This window comes from Gobius niger (genome assembly GCF_951799975.1).
Source record: "Gobius niger genome assembly, chromosome: 23".
Lineage (NCBI taxonomy): Eukaryota > Metazoa > Chordata > Actinopteri > Gobiiformes > Gobiidae > Gobius > Gobius niger.
Window position 1 is genome coordinate 4,554,776 of NC_136874.1, and position 15,329 is coordinate 4,570,104.

A 15,329-nucleotide genomic window follows, 5' to 3' on the forward strand; every position below is an offset into this window, starting at 1 on the left:
CATTCTCCGCACTGATGCATCCTTTAAAGTTAGCTTAGTTAGTCGGCTCCCCCAGTCGAATCCGTCGGGTTTACATGGGTTTGGGCGAACCTGTTCTGGTCTGAAAAGGTGAGAGATTTCCCTTCGTCATGTAACCAGTGAGTGACTAGAGTCCAATCATAGCTAAAAACAGCATAGCGATGGTCCCTAAGGATGGGTCAGATGCAGGGGGGGGGTTACCTCAGCGTTGCGCCCCTCCCGCAGGTTGTAGGTGAGGTCGTGCTGGATCTCGGTCACAAACTTGAGCGCGTAGTCGGGGTACAGGCTGAGCACCTCGCGCAGCCCCTTCAGGCTGATGTACTGCAGGTCACAGTACGTCAGCGCCTTCACACACGCGTTGGTCTTTATCACCTCCTCCTGCGTCAGACAGTCTGAGCCGATCAGGTCGCCCCGGCCTGCGCAGAGACGGGACAAAGGTAAAAGAAAATGACACTTTTTAGGCCCACTGTACAACATCTTAGAGGAATTTACGAGATGCTTTCGCTCAGGGAGTTTTATAGGATTTTTATGGGATTTTGACTGAAGCCTGAGCGCTCCTGTGCACTGTCCCTTTAATAAATCCAAGTTCCCAAAATAATGGCTTCTTTACTGCGAGCTGTTATGATGCAAGGCTGACAACAACAGCTCACATCCGCCTGGAGCTGCGGCGGTTTTGCTGCGCTCTGGGACCGAGCTCTACTCAACATAATGCAGGTAGCGGGCCACAACAGAGTCTGCGAACTAAAAAAATCCAGGGCTTATCCGCGTGAAGCAAACACCGGCTCTAATCATTCTCTCTCACAGTGCTGCCGGAAAGTGGTGACAGTATTCAAACGCTCGCACAGTTTCAGACTTTCAACCAAAAGATGAAAACATGGCAAGTTTGTGGATCCAGTAATGATCAGGGTCAACGTTTGTGCATTTTATATTTAGAGATTTCTTCCAAAAACTCCATCTGAGATTACAACATGAACGCAACCAATAAGGACTAAATGGCAAGACCCCAAGAAGTATATTACTGTTGATACTAATGGTTACTAATGACTCATGGTTGCTCCGCCCACATCTTCAGCACAGAGACCCAGGTGCGCGAAAGCAAAAAAGCCCCCTCATCCCGGTTTTCTGTCCCGGTTTCTGGATGGAAAGACAGTGCCAAAACTAGGGCTGGGTACCGTTACATTTATTTCGATACCAATACTTTAACGATAATGGGTTTGCGATACCAATACTAAAATATTTTTCAAGAAAAGTCAAGCAGTCAAGAAATGTGTGAAAAATAGGGAATTATTTGGGGGAAAATTGGGGGAAATTGTGTAAAACAATGTTTGGGATGGGCCAAAAATGATGACAAAAATTGGGAAATATATTCAGTAAAATATTGAGAAAAATTGGGGGAAATAAGGAAAATACTAGTGTTAAACAATGAGCAAAAATGAGGGAAATAAACTGTGAAAACGAACCAATATAGCGACAAAACCGAGGATGAAGATGGAACAAAAAAGCAACTAAAAAGAGACAAAAAAACACTATGTAAACACGACAGAAAAACTATGAAAATATGACAGAAAAATTATGAAAATATGACAAAGAAACTACGAAAATATGACAGAAAAGCGGCAAAAAAGAGATGAAAACAGTCTCGTCATGCTTTTCAATCACTCACTTCAATCACAATGAAGTGTGCACACCCAGAAGCAGCAGGTGGCTTGAGTTTCTTCGTCTCGACAAAATAAATACAATCACTGCGGTCAAATCTAAGCTTTAAAGGGACTACAGGGAGTTTAAAAATGTTAAAATTGTGTATTTTCCTCCCCCTACATGTTCCAGCCATGTCTTAATGTGTAGAATGAGCTCAGTTCACCACAACTGCCTCTAAAATCCTGCACTGTCATGCAAAAGCTTAATATAGAAGCTGCAGTTACACGTATGGCCTGAGGTGGCAGTAGTGACTATAAAATGGCCAATTTGCATCCAGCCCCTTTAAGAAAAGTGGGATTTTTTTGGCACGTCGCCTTCCTCTTATTATGGGTCTGACGTCGGACCAAAACAAGCTTTTCGTTTCAAACTTAGTTAACCTCGTGTGCACCTTTGGAAGAGCAGAGGTGTGATGGATAGCTCTTAATTCCCTGTGGAGATTAGCCTGTTGATTGTGGAGCTCAGACAATCAGTTACAGCAAAGTGGACATGATGATTAAAAGCTTAGATGTGTTTGCCGGCGCCGTGGTCTTTGCAGCGTTGGTGATTTGCAAAGTGCAACCTGGGATTCGATTGCAATTATATGCATCTCGCAGGGCTGAGTGAAACAACGGCTCGTATTTGCATACACAGATGAAACGGACTGCGCTAATACGACGGATACGGCTCAGCGCGTGAGGCAGCGGGAGCAAATTGCCAGCAGTTTTCCATATTTTAATGAAGTGTAAATAATAAACTACAGAGGGATTGAAGTAATTACTGCAGTAGCAGTGAAGTAGGATATGTATTTGGGCATGAAACAGATTTGGCGGAGAGGAAGCTCGGTGCAAGTGTCTGGGAAAGCCCTTGTTTTCTCTGACCCACATTTCCGAATGCCAAATGAATCATGATCCATCCAACAGCGCAGGCGTCCTCCTCCGTCTCCCCCGTCTGTAATGTCATCGCTCCCTGAGTTCATTTACTGCAAGAAAATGTAGTCGTTGATATAAATGAGGAAAGTTTGTTATGTATACTTTACACATTTAACCCAAAGAACAAACCTCTTTCTGCAGTCTTAATTATGGTTGACGGTGTCAGTGGAGCATAACAAAGTTTCCACTGTTCAATACTTTCAGGTAATATAAGTAGGTTTGCAAAACTCCCGAGTCAGTCACCAGGGTTTGAAGAGGACAGTGTTTTAGGTTGAGGCTGATACAAAATAGTTCAACAGAGTCATTCCATGTTTGTGTCTATCTTACTTATATTCACCAAGTGTGTGCAGCATAACAATATGATATTGTTTCCAAAGTCTATAATTTAAGTCTGTTCTGTGTCAGACACAGGCCCCGTCCACTCCTCATACAGTAATGGTTCTTTTTCTAACTTCGTTCGGTGTTTCACTATGGGAATCGCCTCGGGCGTGACCATCCACGGAAGCTCCAATGGCACCACGTCTGTCTATGACAGACAGGATGACTGTACCTTGGGCTACGCCCCTTCTCCTAGGTACAGCCAGCCTCCTCCTTCAGTAAACATTCTCGCTTTCTTCCCGCGTGGAAGCCACATCTTTCTAGCTCCCTCAGCGCTTTTCTTGCCAGCAAGCTAGCTACTGTTTAACTGTTCACAGACGAGCCGTAAAGGACATCGTTGACGAGCACAGTTGCCGGCATTGGCTCGTTTACGCTGAGTAAGTTCTCACGGACTTGATACCGCTATTACACGGTTAGTTTGTGCAGCGACCGCGTCGAGGCGAGCTGCTTGTTAGGCTGCTTGTATTAGTTTACTACGCACCGCTAACCGTATAGCTTATAATAAGCCAAGTTAGTTAGCATTTATTTGTCGACTAACTTAGCCTTTGCATTCGGCTACCGTCAAGGCAGCTTCTTGCGGGTGACATTTACTTGTTGCCCGCTCTTTTGATCGGTTGACATTAATTTGTGGACTGATTCGATAGTGCGGTGTTCTGCTAACGCGTTACGGCGAGCAGGCTTCCCGGACCCGGCTACGGTTTGAAACCCGTGTCCCGGCTTCTCCAGTCGTGTTTACTTCACGACACGACTAGCACTGCACTTATACCTGGTCTTTTTTCCCGGTTTTAGGCATTATGTCCTCGGCTCCTACCCCCGCCAAAGGGTCGGACCCGAAGTCCAAGGAGGTTGCATCCCGCCCTTGCCCCGCGTCGTGCGGGGCTACCATTTCAGGGAGGGACCCTCACCCGATGTGCATCGCTTGTATGGGCGCTAAACACGCTCAGACAGCGCTGGCGGACCGTGACTCTTGCCATCACTGTACATCAATGCCGGAGAAAATACTGGAAAGGAGACTTAGAGTGGCGGTGGCTAACTCTCAGGACCCGTGCCTGGCAGAGGCCACCGCTAAGCCCACAGCCGATACCCATCAGCGAGCTGCCACTAGCTGGGGCAGCGCGCTGGATGTATCAGACGCTATGCCGCCACTGTTTGAGGACCTCCTCGACATGGATCCAGGCAGTGAGGACGCAGAGTGCGATGCTGCCTCTGACCTCCTCGAGGCTGTGGATATGGAGGATGTGGAGGAGGACTCCACATTTCCACTGTCCCAATCCAGACCCCCGAGTGCGTCAGAAACGACGTCCCCTGTGGACAGCAGTTTGTACGAAGTGTGCAAACGCGCCGCCACCAGGCTCAACATACCCTGGCCCGCGGCTGTAGACGCAGAAGGAGGGATAAGGGACCTCTATGATGGCAAGCGGCTCCCACCGGCCCAAGCACCTCCAAAGCAGCTCCTTCCTGCTGTACCTGCATGCATGAAGGAGATGAGCCGGTTCTGGTCCAGCCCACTTAAGAGCAAGCTCCCAGTCCAGGGCTACTCAAAGCTGGAAGTACATGGGATGAAGGAGCTGGGGTTGGCCGAACCCCCAGCGGTGGAGCCTTCATTGGCATATCACCTACACCCTAATCGCCGTGCCATCTCAGCCTCAGCTAACATCTCCCTGCCTAACAAGATGGAGAGGGTCACATCCTCCATCTTTCAGCGGACGTACAAATACGCCGCTCAGTCGGTGTGTGTACTGAACACAGTGTCTCTGCTCTCCGCTTACCAGGGGGAAATACTTGAGGAAATGGGCCAGCAGTTGGACTCGGGGGCACCCAACCCGGTCCTCTGGGATGAAATCTGTGTGGTGAATGACCTCATTTTGCGCTCAGCTCGAGGGGCAGTCCAGGGCTGCGGCCACGTGATGGGACTGGCTGTGGCAGGTGAGCGAGGTCTATGGCTAAACCACTCAGGACTGACCGACACACAGAAGGCTGACGTCATGGACGCGACCTATGACCCCACCAAGGGTCTGTTTGGGCCAGCACTGGACAAAATGAAGGAGACAAGCACCCTCCGTAAGCAGGAGGGCGAAGCCTTCAACTTGTGCCTGCCCCGCAAGCAGCCTTCCCGTCCTGCACAAACTCAGCGACCAGGTGTCACTGCAGCAACCGGTGCCAAGGGCTACAGAGTTGGCCCTAAGCAGCAAAAACCGGCTGGACAGCAGAACGAACAGCAGCGGTCAGGAAATCCCAAACCATGGGGCAAGCACTCTTTTGCAGCAGCAGCGGCTAAAAACCGCTCCTCACACCCCGGGGAGGGCAAGAAGAAGCGCACAACCTAACAGTTGTGTCTTCTCTCAGCGCCCCTCCATGCAAAAGACAGAGAGTGTCCTTGGACCCCAGCCCCAGTTCAGAGGCCCTGTGCAGTTTGCCAGGCGTCCTCTCCTGTTCACTCACCCCGCATATGTTGCAGGAGGTGAGTCGGGGGCAATGTCAAAGTCACAAAGCACATTTTTCAAAAATAAAGCTTTCACACTCGCATCCAGGCCATGGGCTAAGGGCGAGTTTGGTTCAAAAAATAAGAACTCAATCAAATTTGAAAACTCTCCGGCTTACGCCACAAGAGGGAGCTCACGCTCCTTCTTATGCAGACGTCGAGACTCCTTTCAGGGGAGTGACGTCACCGAGCATTTGCATGGGGCCGCTCACTGCCCAGCTGGAGCAGTGGCGCGCATGCGCAGTTCATCCATGGATTCTTTCCATTATATCTCGAGGATACAGGCTTCAGTTTGCAATAAAACCGCCCACTTTCAACGGGGTTCTGCCTTCAGTGGCGAAAGGGGATGCAGCTCTTGTCCTAGCGGACGAGATCACATCTCTACTGAGCAAACAAGCAATACGAGCTGTTCCACACAGCGAGTGTCAGCAGGGGTTTTACTCCCGCTATTTCCTCGTCCCGAAGAAGGGGTCCTCAGCCTTACGTCCCATTCTCGATCTCCGCGTATTAAACATACACTTACGGAGATTTACGTTCAGAATGCTCACTCACAAAGTGCTCTGCCGCTCGATACGCAGAGAGGATTGGTTTACCACAATCGATCTGTCGGATGCGTATTTTCACATTCCAATACACCCCGCGCACAGGAAATATCTGCGGTTTGCGCACGGAGGGACAGCTTACGAATATCAAGTCATTCCGTTCGGGCTGTCATTAGCTCCGAGGGTGTTCAGCAAATGTGTGGAGTCCGCACTGGCTCCTCTTCGGAGCAGCGGGATCAGGATCTATTCGTACATCGACGATTACCTGGTGTGCTCCGCCTCACGCGAGCGCGCACTCACGGACACGCACACTGTCGTCTGTCATCTCACTGCTCTTGGGTTCAGAATAAACCGGACGAAGAGTCGGTTAGAACCCGCGCAGAATACAGAGTATCTGGGTTTGAGCATAAACTCCCTCTCATTCAGAGTGACTCTTACGGCTCAGAGGCTCTGCTCTCTCAGCCAGTGTCTCTCATTGTTTCGCCAGGGCGCACGGGTCACGTTCAGAACATGCCTCCGCCTAGCTGGTCTTATGGCGTCAGTAATATCTGTCGTTCATTTGGGTCTGTTAATGATGAGAGATTTTCAGCGTTGGGTCGCAGCGTTACGTCTGTGCCCCCGCCGACACCTTTACCGCAGGGTGGAAGTGGACAAGCGCTGCGTAATGGCGCTTCGCCCATGGCAGGACACGCACGCTCTGGCTGCGGGAGTCCCACTGGGCACAGTGTCCGCAAGGGTTACCCTGACAACGGACGCCTCCTTGTCAGGGTGGGGAGCCACCCTGTCCGGCAGGACGGTGAACGGGACATGGGGTCCGCATATGGCTCTGTTACACATCAACATGTTGGAGCTTTGGGCTGTTTTCCTTGCTCTGAAACACTTCCTACAGTATATTCAGGGTCAGCATGTCCTTGTAAAAACGGACAATGCAACTGTTGTCGCGTATATCAACCGCCAGGGCGGCACACGCTCTCTGCAGCTACACAGGCTGGCACAGAAATTGATTCTGTGGAGCAGCACCAGGCTGCTGTCTCTCCGGGCAACACACCTGCCAGGTGTCCTGAACAGGGGGGCGGACTTGCTGTCGCGGGGCAATCCCCTATACGGCGAGTGGGTTCTCCACCCTCAAGTGGTGGAGCAGCTCTGGCAGATGTACGGCCAGGCCGACGTAGATCTATTCGCCTCGCAGGAAAACGCAAAGTGTCCGCTGTACTTCTCCATGACGGACGTGGGCGCACCCCTCGGGATGGACGCTCTAGCCCACCCATGGCCGGACGTCCTGCTCTATGCTTTTCCACCGATCAGTTTAATCCCACCCACCCTGGCTCGGGTGAGGGAGCAGGGGTTTTCACTCATCCTGATTGCCCCGCGGTGGACGTCCAAACCCTGGATGGCGGAAATAATGCAGCTCCTTCGGGGACAGCCTTGGCCCCTCCCTGTGCGGAGGGACCTCCTATCTCAGGCGGGCGGAGAAATTTATCATCCTCACCCAGACCGAGTAGCTCTCTGGGCTTGGCCCGTGAAAGGTGGAACTTAAATGCTGCCGGTCTCCCTGCACATGTTATTGATACTATTCAGTGTGCCAGGGCCACTTCCACTCGGTCTTTGTATGACTGTAAGTGGCGCGTATTTGAGGAGTGGTGTGCGGCAAGGCAGACCATTCCTTTTCAATGCTCTGTGGCTGACGTCTTGTGTTTTCTGCAAGAGTTAGTCGAGAAGCGCAGAGCGTTTTCGACTGTCAAGGTCTATTTGGCCGCAATTTCGGCCTGTCATGTTGGTTTTGGGGACAAATCAGTCGGCCAACACCCTCTGATATGTCGCTTCATGAAAGGAGCGCGCCGCAAACTTCCAGTGGTTAAACCTCTGGTACCCCTTTGGGATCTGGTGGTTGTGCTAGACGCACTTTGCCAGCATCCTTTTGAGCCCTTGGAGGCTGTTGACATGAAGTATGTTGCTTTCAAGACAGTGTTGCTTCTGGCTTTGACCTCAGCAAAGCGTGTGAGCGAACTGCAGGCCTTATCTATTAGTCCTGCATGTCTACAGTTTGCCCCTGGTCTTTCTAGAGTCCGCTTACGTCCTAATCCAGCCTTCGTGCCGAAGGTATTGGACTCTGCATTTAGCTCCTCCACGGTCGAGCTTGAGGCTTTTCATCCTCCGCCTTTTTCCTCTGGAGAGGAGCGGCGGCTTAATACTTTGTGCCCAGTGCGGGCACTACATGAGTATGTGTCCAGGACAGCTGGCTTCCGCAAGGCTAACCAGTTGTTTGTGTCCTGGGCCACTCCCCATAAAGGGAAGCCTGTGTCCAGTCAGAGACTTTCTCACTGGATTGTTGAAGCCATTTCGTTGGCTTATACCGGTAGAGGCCTACAACCTCCACAAGGGTTGAGGGCTCACTCCACAAGGGGTATGGCTACCTCATGGGCCCTGTTCAGAGGTATCTCTGTTCAAGATATATGTGCTGCAGCAAGCTGGGCGTCACCACACACTTTTGTGCGGTTTTACAGATTGGACGTCTCTGGTCCCTCTTTGGCCCAGGCAGTCTTGCAGCCAAGGGTTGCTGGTTCCTTTTGAGGTCACCGTTGTGACCTGCTGCTTCAGGAGCTTTATTTGCAATCCGGGAGTAGGCCATATCTCCCATAGTGAAACACCGAACGAAGTTAGAAAAAGAACTTAAGGTTACTCACGTAACCCCGGTTCTTTGATAACAGAGTGAGGTGTTTCACCTTCATTGCCCTCCTTGCAAGGCGGTCAGAAATCGCTTTAGAATGTTTACTGAAGGAGGAGGCTGGCTGTACCTAGGAGAAGGGGCGTAGCCCAAGGTACAGTCATCCTGTCTGTCATAGACAGACGTGGTGCCATTGGAGCTTCCGTGGATGGTCACGCCCGAGGCGATTCCCATAGTGAAACACCTCACTCTGTTATCAAAGAACCGGGGTTACGTGAGTAACCTTAAGTTTGTCATGATCTGAATTAGAGACTTAGAGTTTAGTGAATTTAACAAATCACAGTGTGATAAAACAAAATGATTATATACAACTTTGCCATTTGTCCATTTGTCCGACCACTCAATAGAAAGAGGATTAAGCAGAATGTAGGGTTTAGTCCGGTTCACCATGTCATTTCCCAGTATCAAAACTATTCATTTTTGAAAACTTCAGAAAAACAATGTTTCCATTTGCTCTGATATGTAAAGGTACAATAATAGCGATAATAACATTTATATGGAGAGGGAAAAACATTTTTGGCAGAAAATTCCATCTGGTCGTTCCAATCAAAAGAGTAAATGAAACCCTTGTCACATGTTTCATATCGATGACAAGAACTCCCCATTTACTCTAATGGGAAAATGGTATAATTACACAATTTCACCAAAAAGCAAAGACAATTTTTGCATTGCCATATGGTTTCCAAAAATATATAGGTTTCATACTCTCCATGGAAATCCCACAGCAGTGGAAATCTAAACATAGTGAACCGGACGAGAAAGGAAAGGTTTTTCATGACTCTTGCTATGGTTGGAGGTGTGACATCACTCAAATGCATATTTTATGGTTCAAAAACATAATTAATGGTTGGCAAATAGTTTATTCAGCAAAAAATGCCAAAAATATGATGTCTCTTTAAGGATGTTGACCAAACTTCTGATCTAAAGTTCCCATTTAAAATTGCCCTTTGCACTCCTCAATACAAGGTCCTCTGTGTTACTAAATCAGGGGTTAAAGCAAAAAATGTCAATACTGATATCGCTACATCAATGCGGGACAGTGGCGTGCAGACTTATTCTCGCGCCGCCGTTTCCCAAATATGCTCCTGTTACAGTCACAGAACAGAAGCTTAGTCGGAGCGCAGTCTGGAGCACGCCGCCCCCTCCACAAAAAACAGTGAGTCCATCCACGCTAACACAGCCGTACACACGCTTTAGCTTCGCAGGCAGCTAATGTTTTCAGATGAGACCAACGCCCCCCTCTCACTGCATCAGCTCACTTCTGATTGGCTGAAAGACGTGTTGCTGAATGTGCTATCTTGACACTACTTTTATTGATTTATTTCTGACAGTTTCTAGGGGACAGACATTTTTCCCAGATTGGTTAAAATGACGGAGAACTTTAACCCATGTACTAAATCCATAACTAAACCATGAATTAAAGATTCTCTCATTACAATCATCATCATCGTAGCCTAGCACCGCTGAGTCTGGAGTGAATGAATGAGACGCTTGGTTCTTACTCCCACAATAGTGCAGCCCTCGTCTTTCCTGTGACTGCCTTTCCACTGTTCAAAGTGTTATCCTGCAAAGAAATCTCGAAAAAACTGTGAAGTCAGTGCTTGTGCATGAATTCGATGATGAGCAAAGAGACGGGAAAGACGGGCCTCGAGTGGAACAGCATTAAGCAAATAAAACTAACCGGGGAATCGGATTCAGGTCGCGCCGCAAGTGAGCCATTTTCGCACAATAATGAGTTTGCACATCAGTCTGCAGCCTCACTGTAAACGTCTCTGTAATTACGGGGCCAGGAGATAAAAGATGAAAGCCTTCGTGACGTAAACGGTCTCACCGAGTATGGCCAGGACGGTGCTGTCCTTGAGCACCTCCATGGACCCGGAGCAGACGAAGTAAATGGCCTGAAGCGCGTCGCCCTGGCGGATGAGGAACTCCCCGGGCGCGCAGAACGACGTCTTGATGATGAGGGACAGCGAGCGCAGGCACCCCCTGCTGGCCGACTCGAACAGCGGCAACTGCAGGAGCTCCTTGTTCAGGTGCATGGCGATGTCGGCGCGCAGCTCGTCCGGGAAGTCTTTCAGCAACTACCAAGCACAGGAAACAGGTTAGCAAAGAGAAAGTAGAAGCTAAAACATCCATTCATACAGGCTTGGTACTGAAACTATCAGAAAAACTACTTAGATCTGACTTCTGAGGAATTGCTACATTGAAATACGCACTCTTAGCAATATATCGTCTACAAGATGATATCGAAATTGCGGTTTGGAAGACATGCTAATATGATATCGAGTTTGTCTCCAATGTCAAGAAATTGGGAAAAATGTGGGAAAAACTAGATACATTTTGAAAAAAATTGAGGAAATTGTAAAAAAAAAAGAAAGAAAAAAGGGAGGAATAAAGGGGAAGAGATAGGAGGAAAAAAATATTGAACTTGAGGGAAAAATTGTGAGAATTTTTGAAAAAAAAAAAGAACAAATGGGCATAAATTCAGGATTTATTTATTTTTTTAAGGGAAATGATGGGGAAAGGAGAGAAAATATATTAAAACATGAGGAAAAATGGTGGAAAAATAGGGAAAAAGTTATTTTAAAAATTGGGGATAAAATGTTTTAAAAATTGGGAATAAATGGGGATAAAGTGAGGAAAAAACTATTTGAAAAATGGGAAATAAAAGGGGGAAAAATGATTAAAAGCTTGAGAAACAATGGTGGAAAAAATAGGGGGAAATTGGGGGGGAAAAAAATAAAAATGCGGAATGAATGGCGAAAAATTTTGGATAAAATTGATTAAAAATGGGGGGATAGGGAACCAATGTGTAAAGTGTTTTTTCTGGCCTTTATAGTCTGTTCAGGACATTCATCTTTTTGAGCAACAAAGCAGCACATTCCCCCATATTTTTGACGGTTTGCAAAAATATCGCTGCGTCATCGTTATCGAGAAATTCACCAAAAATACAGACATTGATTTTCGTCAACATCGTCCAGCCTGACTTACATCTTCACTTATTTTGACTCCCATCCTCTTTCAAATCCAAACACATCATGCTTATTCATATATTTATCACTGTGGTCATGTTTGCGACTAAATAAAGCTTCTCTTGCAGTGTAGGTGGGTGGCAAGTTATAACCATTCGCCCTCCCACAACCTGCAGATGTATAGATCCAGGACACATGACTGTACTCAAGTTAAAATGTCTTCTACACAATATAAAACAAATTAAATGTTTTTGGAATCCACACAAAAATGGCGTCTTCACTTTTACAAAGAAAGTGCATAAAAGTGTAATGAAAGTTCCTAAAATTGAAATGTTTTGACTTGTTATTCCAAAAGCAAAAGCCGAGCACAGAATGCATTGGTGTTTTTCCAGTCAACAAGCCCTAGGTATAAAGAAAAAACATATTCATAATCTATGTGAACCTACAGAGCTCCAGCCTCCTGTCCATAAAGCAGATAAGCCAGATTAAAAGCCATGATATGCCCCCACCGCGCTGGAGTTTATCAGCACCAGAGCCACTAAGCCTTAAAATTAAACAGTTGCCTTGGCGTGACACAGCGCAAATCCTTCACGCGACTTTGTTTCACGGCCAAACCAGCGGCAAATCGGCAGGTCTTTTTTTTCAGAGTAACGTCGGGAGCGCGAGTGCTGTTGATCCGATTCCATCTGACAAGGGCGATTCGGGCCAAGGCAGAGGTGACCAAACGCAACAGGACGCGGAGGAAAAGCCTGTCAAGGTACGTTCACGAGGAGAAATATCTAAACCACTTCTGCAACTATATTTCTATCATTAACATTTCATAAAAGACTGAAGGAATAACGGTCTAAAGTACGATTTTGGTTTGGTTGCTTTATACAAAAGAAGATCCCATTTAGATATGATCGTGTTTTGCAGAGGACATTATATAACCTAAATAAACAGATTTACTAATTGCAACCATTAAAACTGCAGGAGAGCATCCTATATAAATAAAAAGGAGAAGCAGCGTTCGATCCTAATGTATGCAGACAGTAAGCAAGTTGACTCATCTGGGAGACTTTTCAGAGTCCGTTAGCGTTAGCCTGCTCAATGTATCTTTCCTATAGCTGTTAGCATTAGCCATTAAAACATTCAAAATTATGAACGATCCAGGTGTTGTCAGCTGTTGTCAATCCTTCGACCACGAAATCATTCATGAATGCACAGACCTTTTGAACACTTATTATACATATTATGTTATGAGGCTATAAAACCCCTCACCACACACTTTATACATGTTTCTCACTAGTTCACGGGTTCTGCCTTATGCCTGGTGTCACTGCGATTTTATTTGTCTAATAGGATTCGTAGATATCACATTACACAACATGGGGATGGTAACATCATGAGCTGCTCTCGTCTCTGCTATGCAATTGTTCAAACTAAGAGACAATCGCAGCAATGAACAAAGTTTTTGTTCAGTTTCAGGCTTCAGAAGGCGAGTGTTTAACTGAGGCGAGCGCCACATGCTAGCAGTGTTTATTTACTCGGAAAAGTGCAGAGAAGGTCCTGTAAAATGTGGAGTCAGACTTGCTAAGGTTAGGGCTAGGGTTAGGAAAAGGGATTTGGTTAGAGTTAGAACAATGTGGGGGGCGGGATCATGGCGTAACTGGGTTGGAAAGTTGAGAGACGCATTGATGGGACACTGACAGAGATCCTCTCTGCAGTGAGAGGAGGCTCACTCTACAACTAGCCAATCAGGAAGCAGAACACAATGCACACATGGCGTTCATACGCTGTAAAAAAGCTGCAATATTGCACTAAATAAGGTGAAGCGTGTTATAGCGAGAGACCACTGTATTAGTGTCCTTTGAGCTAAATGCTAACTCTGTTTCTGCTTTTAATGGGGTCAGATACACATCCAATGGCCACTAAACTTAGGGATAAAACATACCTTGCCAAACTTTAATATTGCACAAGTCTTCCCAATTCATTTGTATGGGGGATGGAACGTTCAATTTAAATCGGGTTCAGGATTCGACGGCGAGAAAAATGTGTGCCTTTGTAGGAACAGGCTCAGAGCTAAATGTATTTCTGTGATTTCTATGGTGCATCCTCAAACATATCACCAAATTAATGTTATTGCAACACTAGGTGATGATGCAAAATCATTAAAAGTCTTCCCTCTGACTGAGACTGGCACAGTTTCTTCCTAATAAAGTGGGTTTTAAGTGCTGTGATTTTTATATTATCCTCATGTCGCCTTTCTTTTGTAGATTAATTTGTAACCACCTCGACCACGCTCTCTCACCTCACTGACATCGATGCCGTTGTTGACCGACCACGTGGTCTGGAAACACTCCATGAGGCGCTGCTCCAGGGCTTTGGGCAGGCGGTGCACTCGGATGAAGTCTTTCAGGTCCTTGGTCCTGGTGTGGTAGAGCGAGCGGCGCGAGTACATCCGCTGAATGATGGCCGTGACATTCCCGAACACCACGGCGTGCATCAGGGCTGCGGGGACACAGGGGGAGGTGAAAACCAGTCACTTCTGTGGAGGAAACAGCACCTGGTCTGGAGTCTGGAGGTGATTATTTGTAAAACGTCACTGGAGATTAAACATTTATTTGAACTGAGGTTTATTAGGTCAGAAAAAAATAACAAATAGAAATGAAAACCGAGATTGCTCAAAATAATGTGCAGGCAGTGGTAATTTTGTCATAATCTTAGTCAAAGTATTAAGTCCAGGAATCGAACCAGAGACCCGATCAATGTGAGGCAGGAGAAGTGACAACCACAATTCTTCATTTCCTCTGTCGAACTCGCACGCCTTCTGTGGACGGCACTGAGTCAAGCCTCGTCCTCGCACTAAACACTCACATTACCATGTAAATGAATGGCTTGAAATGCCCCATAGGGACAAGATGGAGTGTGAACGCTTGTTGCCCTGTTATTAGGAGGCAATTGTCCTGGGTCGACCCGCCTCGTGATCAAAGTAGCAAAGAGCAGCTGGGAGACACATATTAGCCTCCTGTCATTCTAAAGGACATAAGTGACAGCTAATGGATGAAGCAAATGAAATACAATTACAAGGCAGACCGGCTGTGTGTGCATACATGTAAACTCTATAGAAATATATTAGGGCTTGTTCAGTGTTCACTCTTGTTGGTCTGTGTGGCCGTAGTGGAGCTGTGGCGAGTGTTTTTACTTTGCAATGAAAGGATTCAACTTAGCGAGTGATCGAGAGATGCAAAGGACGTGAGGAGGAGCTTTTTGGGAGCTTTCACAGCGAAGAGAGAACATTGTCACATGGTAAAACGTTCTAAAAAGTCACTTTTGTGTAACAGAGTTCAGGATCGTGCTGTCATATCGCTAAGCATCATGGGATTTGCAGCAACAATAAACCAATTGAGATTTTAGAAGGTAAATACTGAAGTTAATGTTCATATTAAAGCTCTTGGACACTACAGTGGGTTAGATGTATTTACCACTAGTGACTCAGCAGTTTTTTTGACACTTTTCCTTCTGTTTTTATCTAATGTTTGCTAGCACCCACAAACATAGTGGATCTCCATGGTGACAGTGAATTTTCCCGAACTCTATACCCGCCCTTTCATTCACCAGCTCCTC

The 15,329-nt window shown here is 47.0% G+C and overlaps 1 protein-coding gene across 1 annotated transcript in view; it reads right to left on the reverse strand.

Annotated features, from left to right (window-relative positions):
• LOC306982230 (voltage-gated delayed rectifier potassium channel KCNH8-like) overlaps positions 1 to 15,329 on the reverse strand; it is a 44,839-nt gene that overhangs the window by 13,453 nt on the left and 16,057 nt on the right. The window contains exons 10-12 of the mRNA XM_079582093.1: positions 14,014 to 14,213; positions 10,583 to 10,832; positions 220 to 434 (exon numbers count right to left, since the gene is read on the reverse strand). Coding sequence (XP_079438219.1) covers positions 220 to 434; positions 10,583 to 10,832; positions 14,014 to 14,213 — 665 coding nt within the window. The remainder of the gene's footprint in view (positions 1 to 219; positions 435 to 10,582; positions 10,833 to 14,013; positions 14,214 to 15,329) is intronic.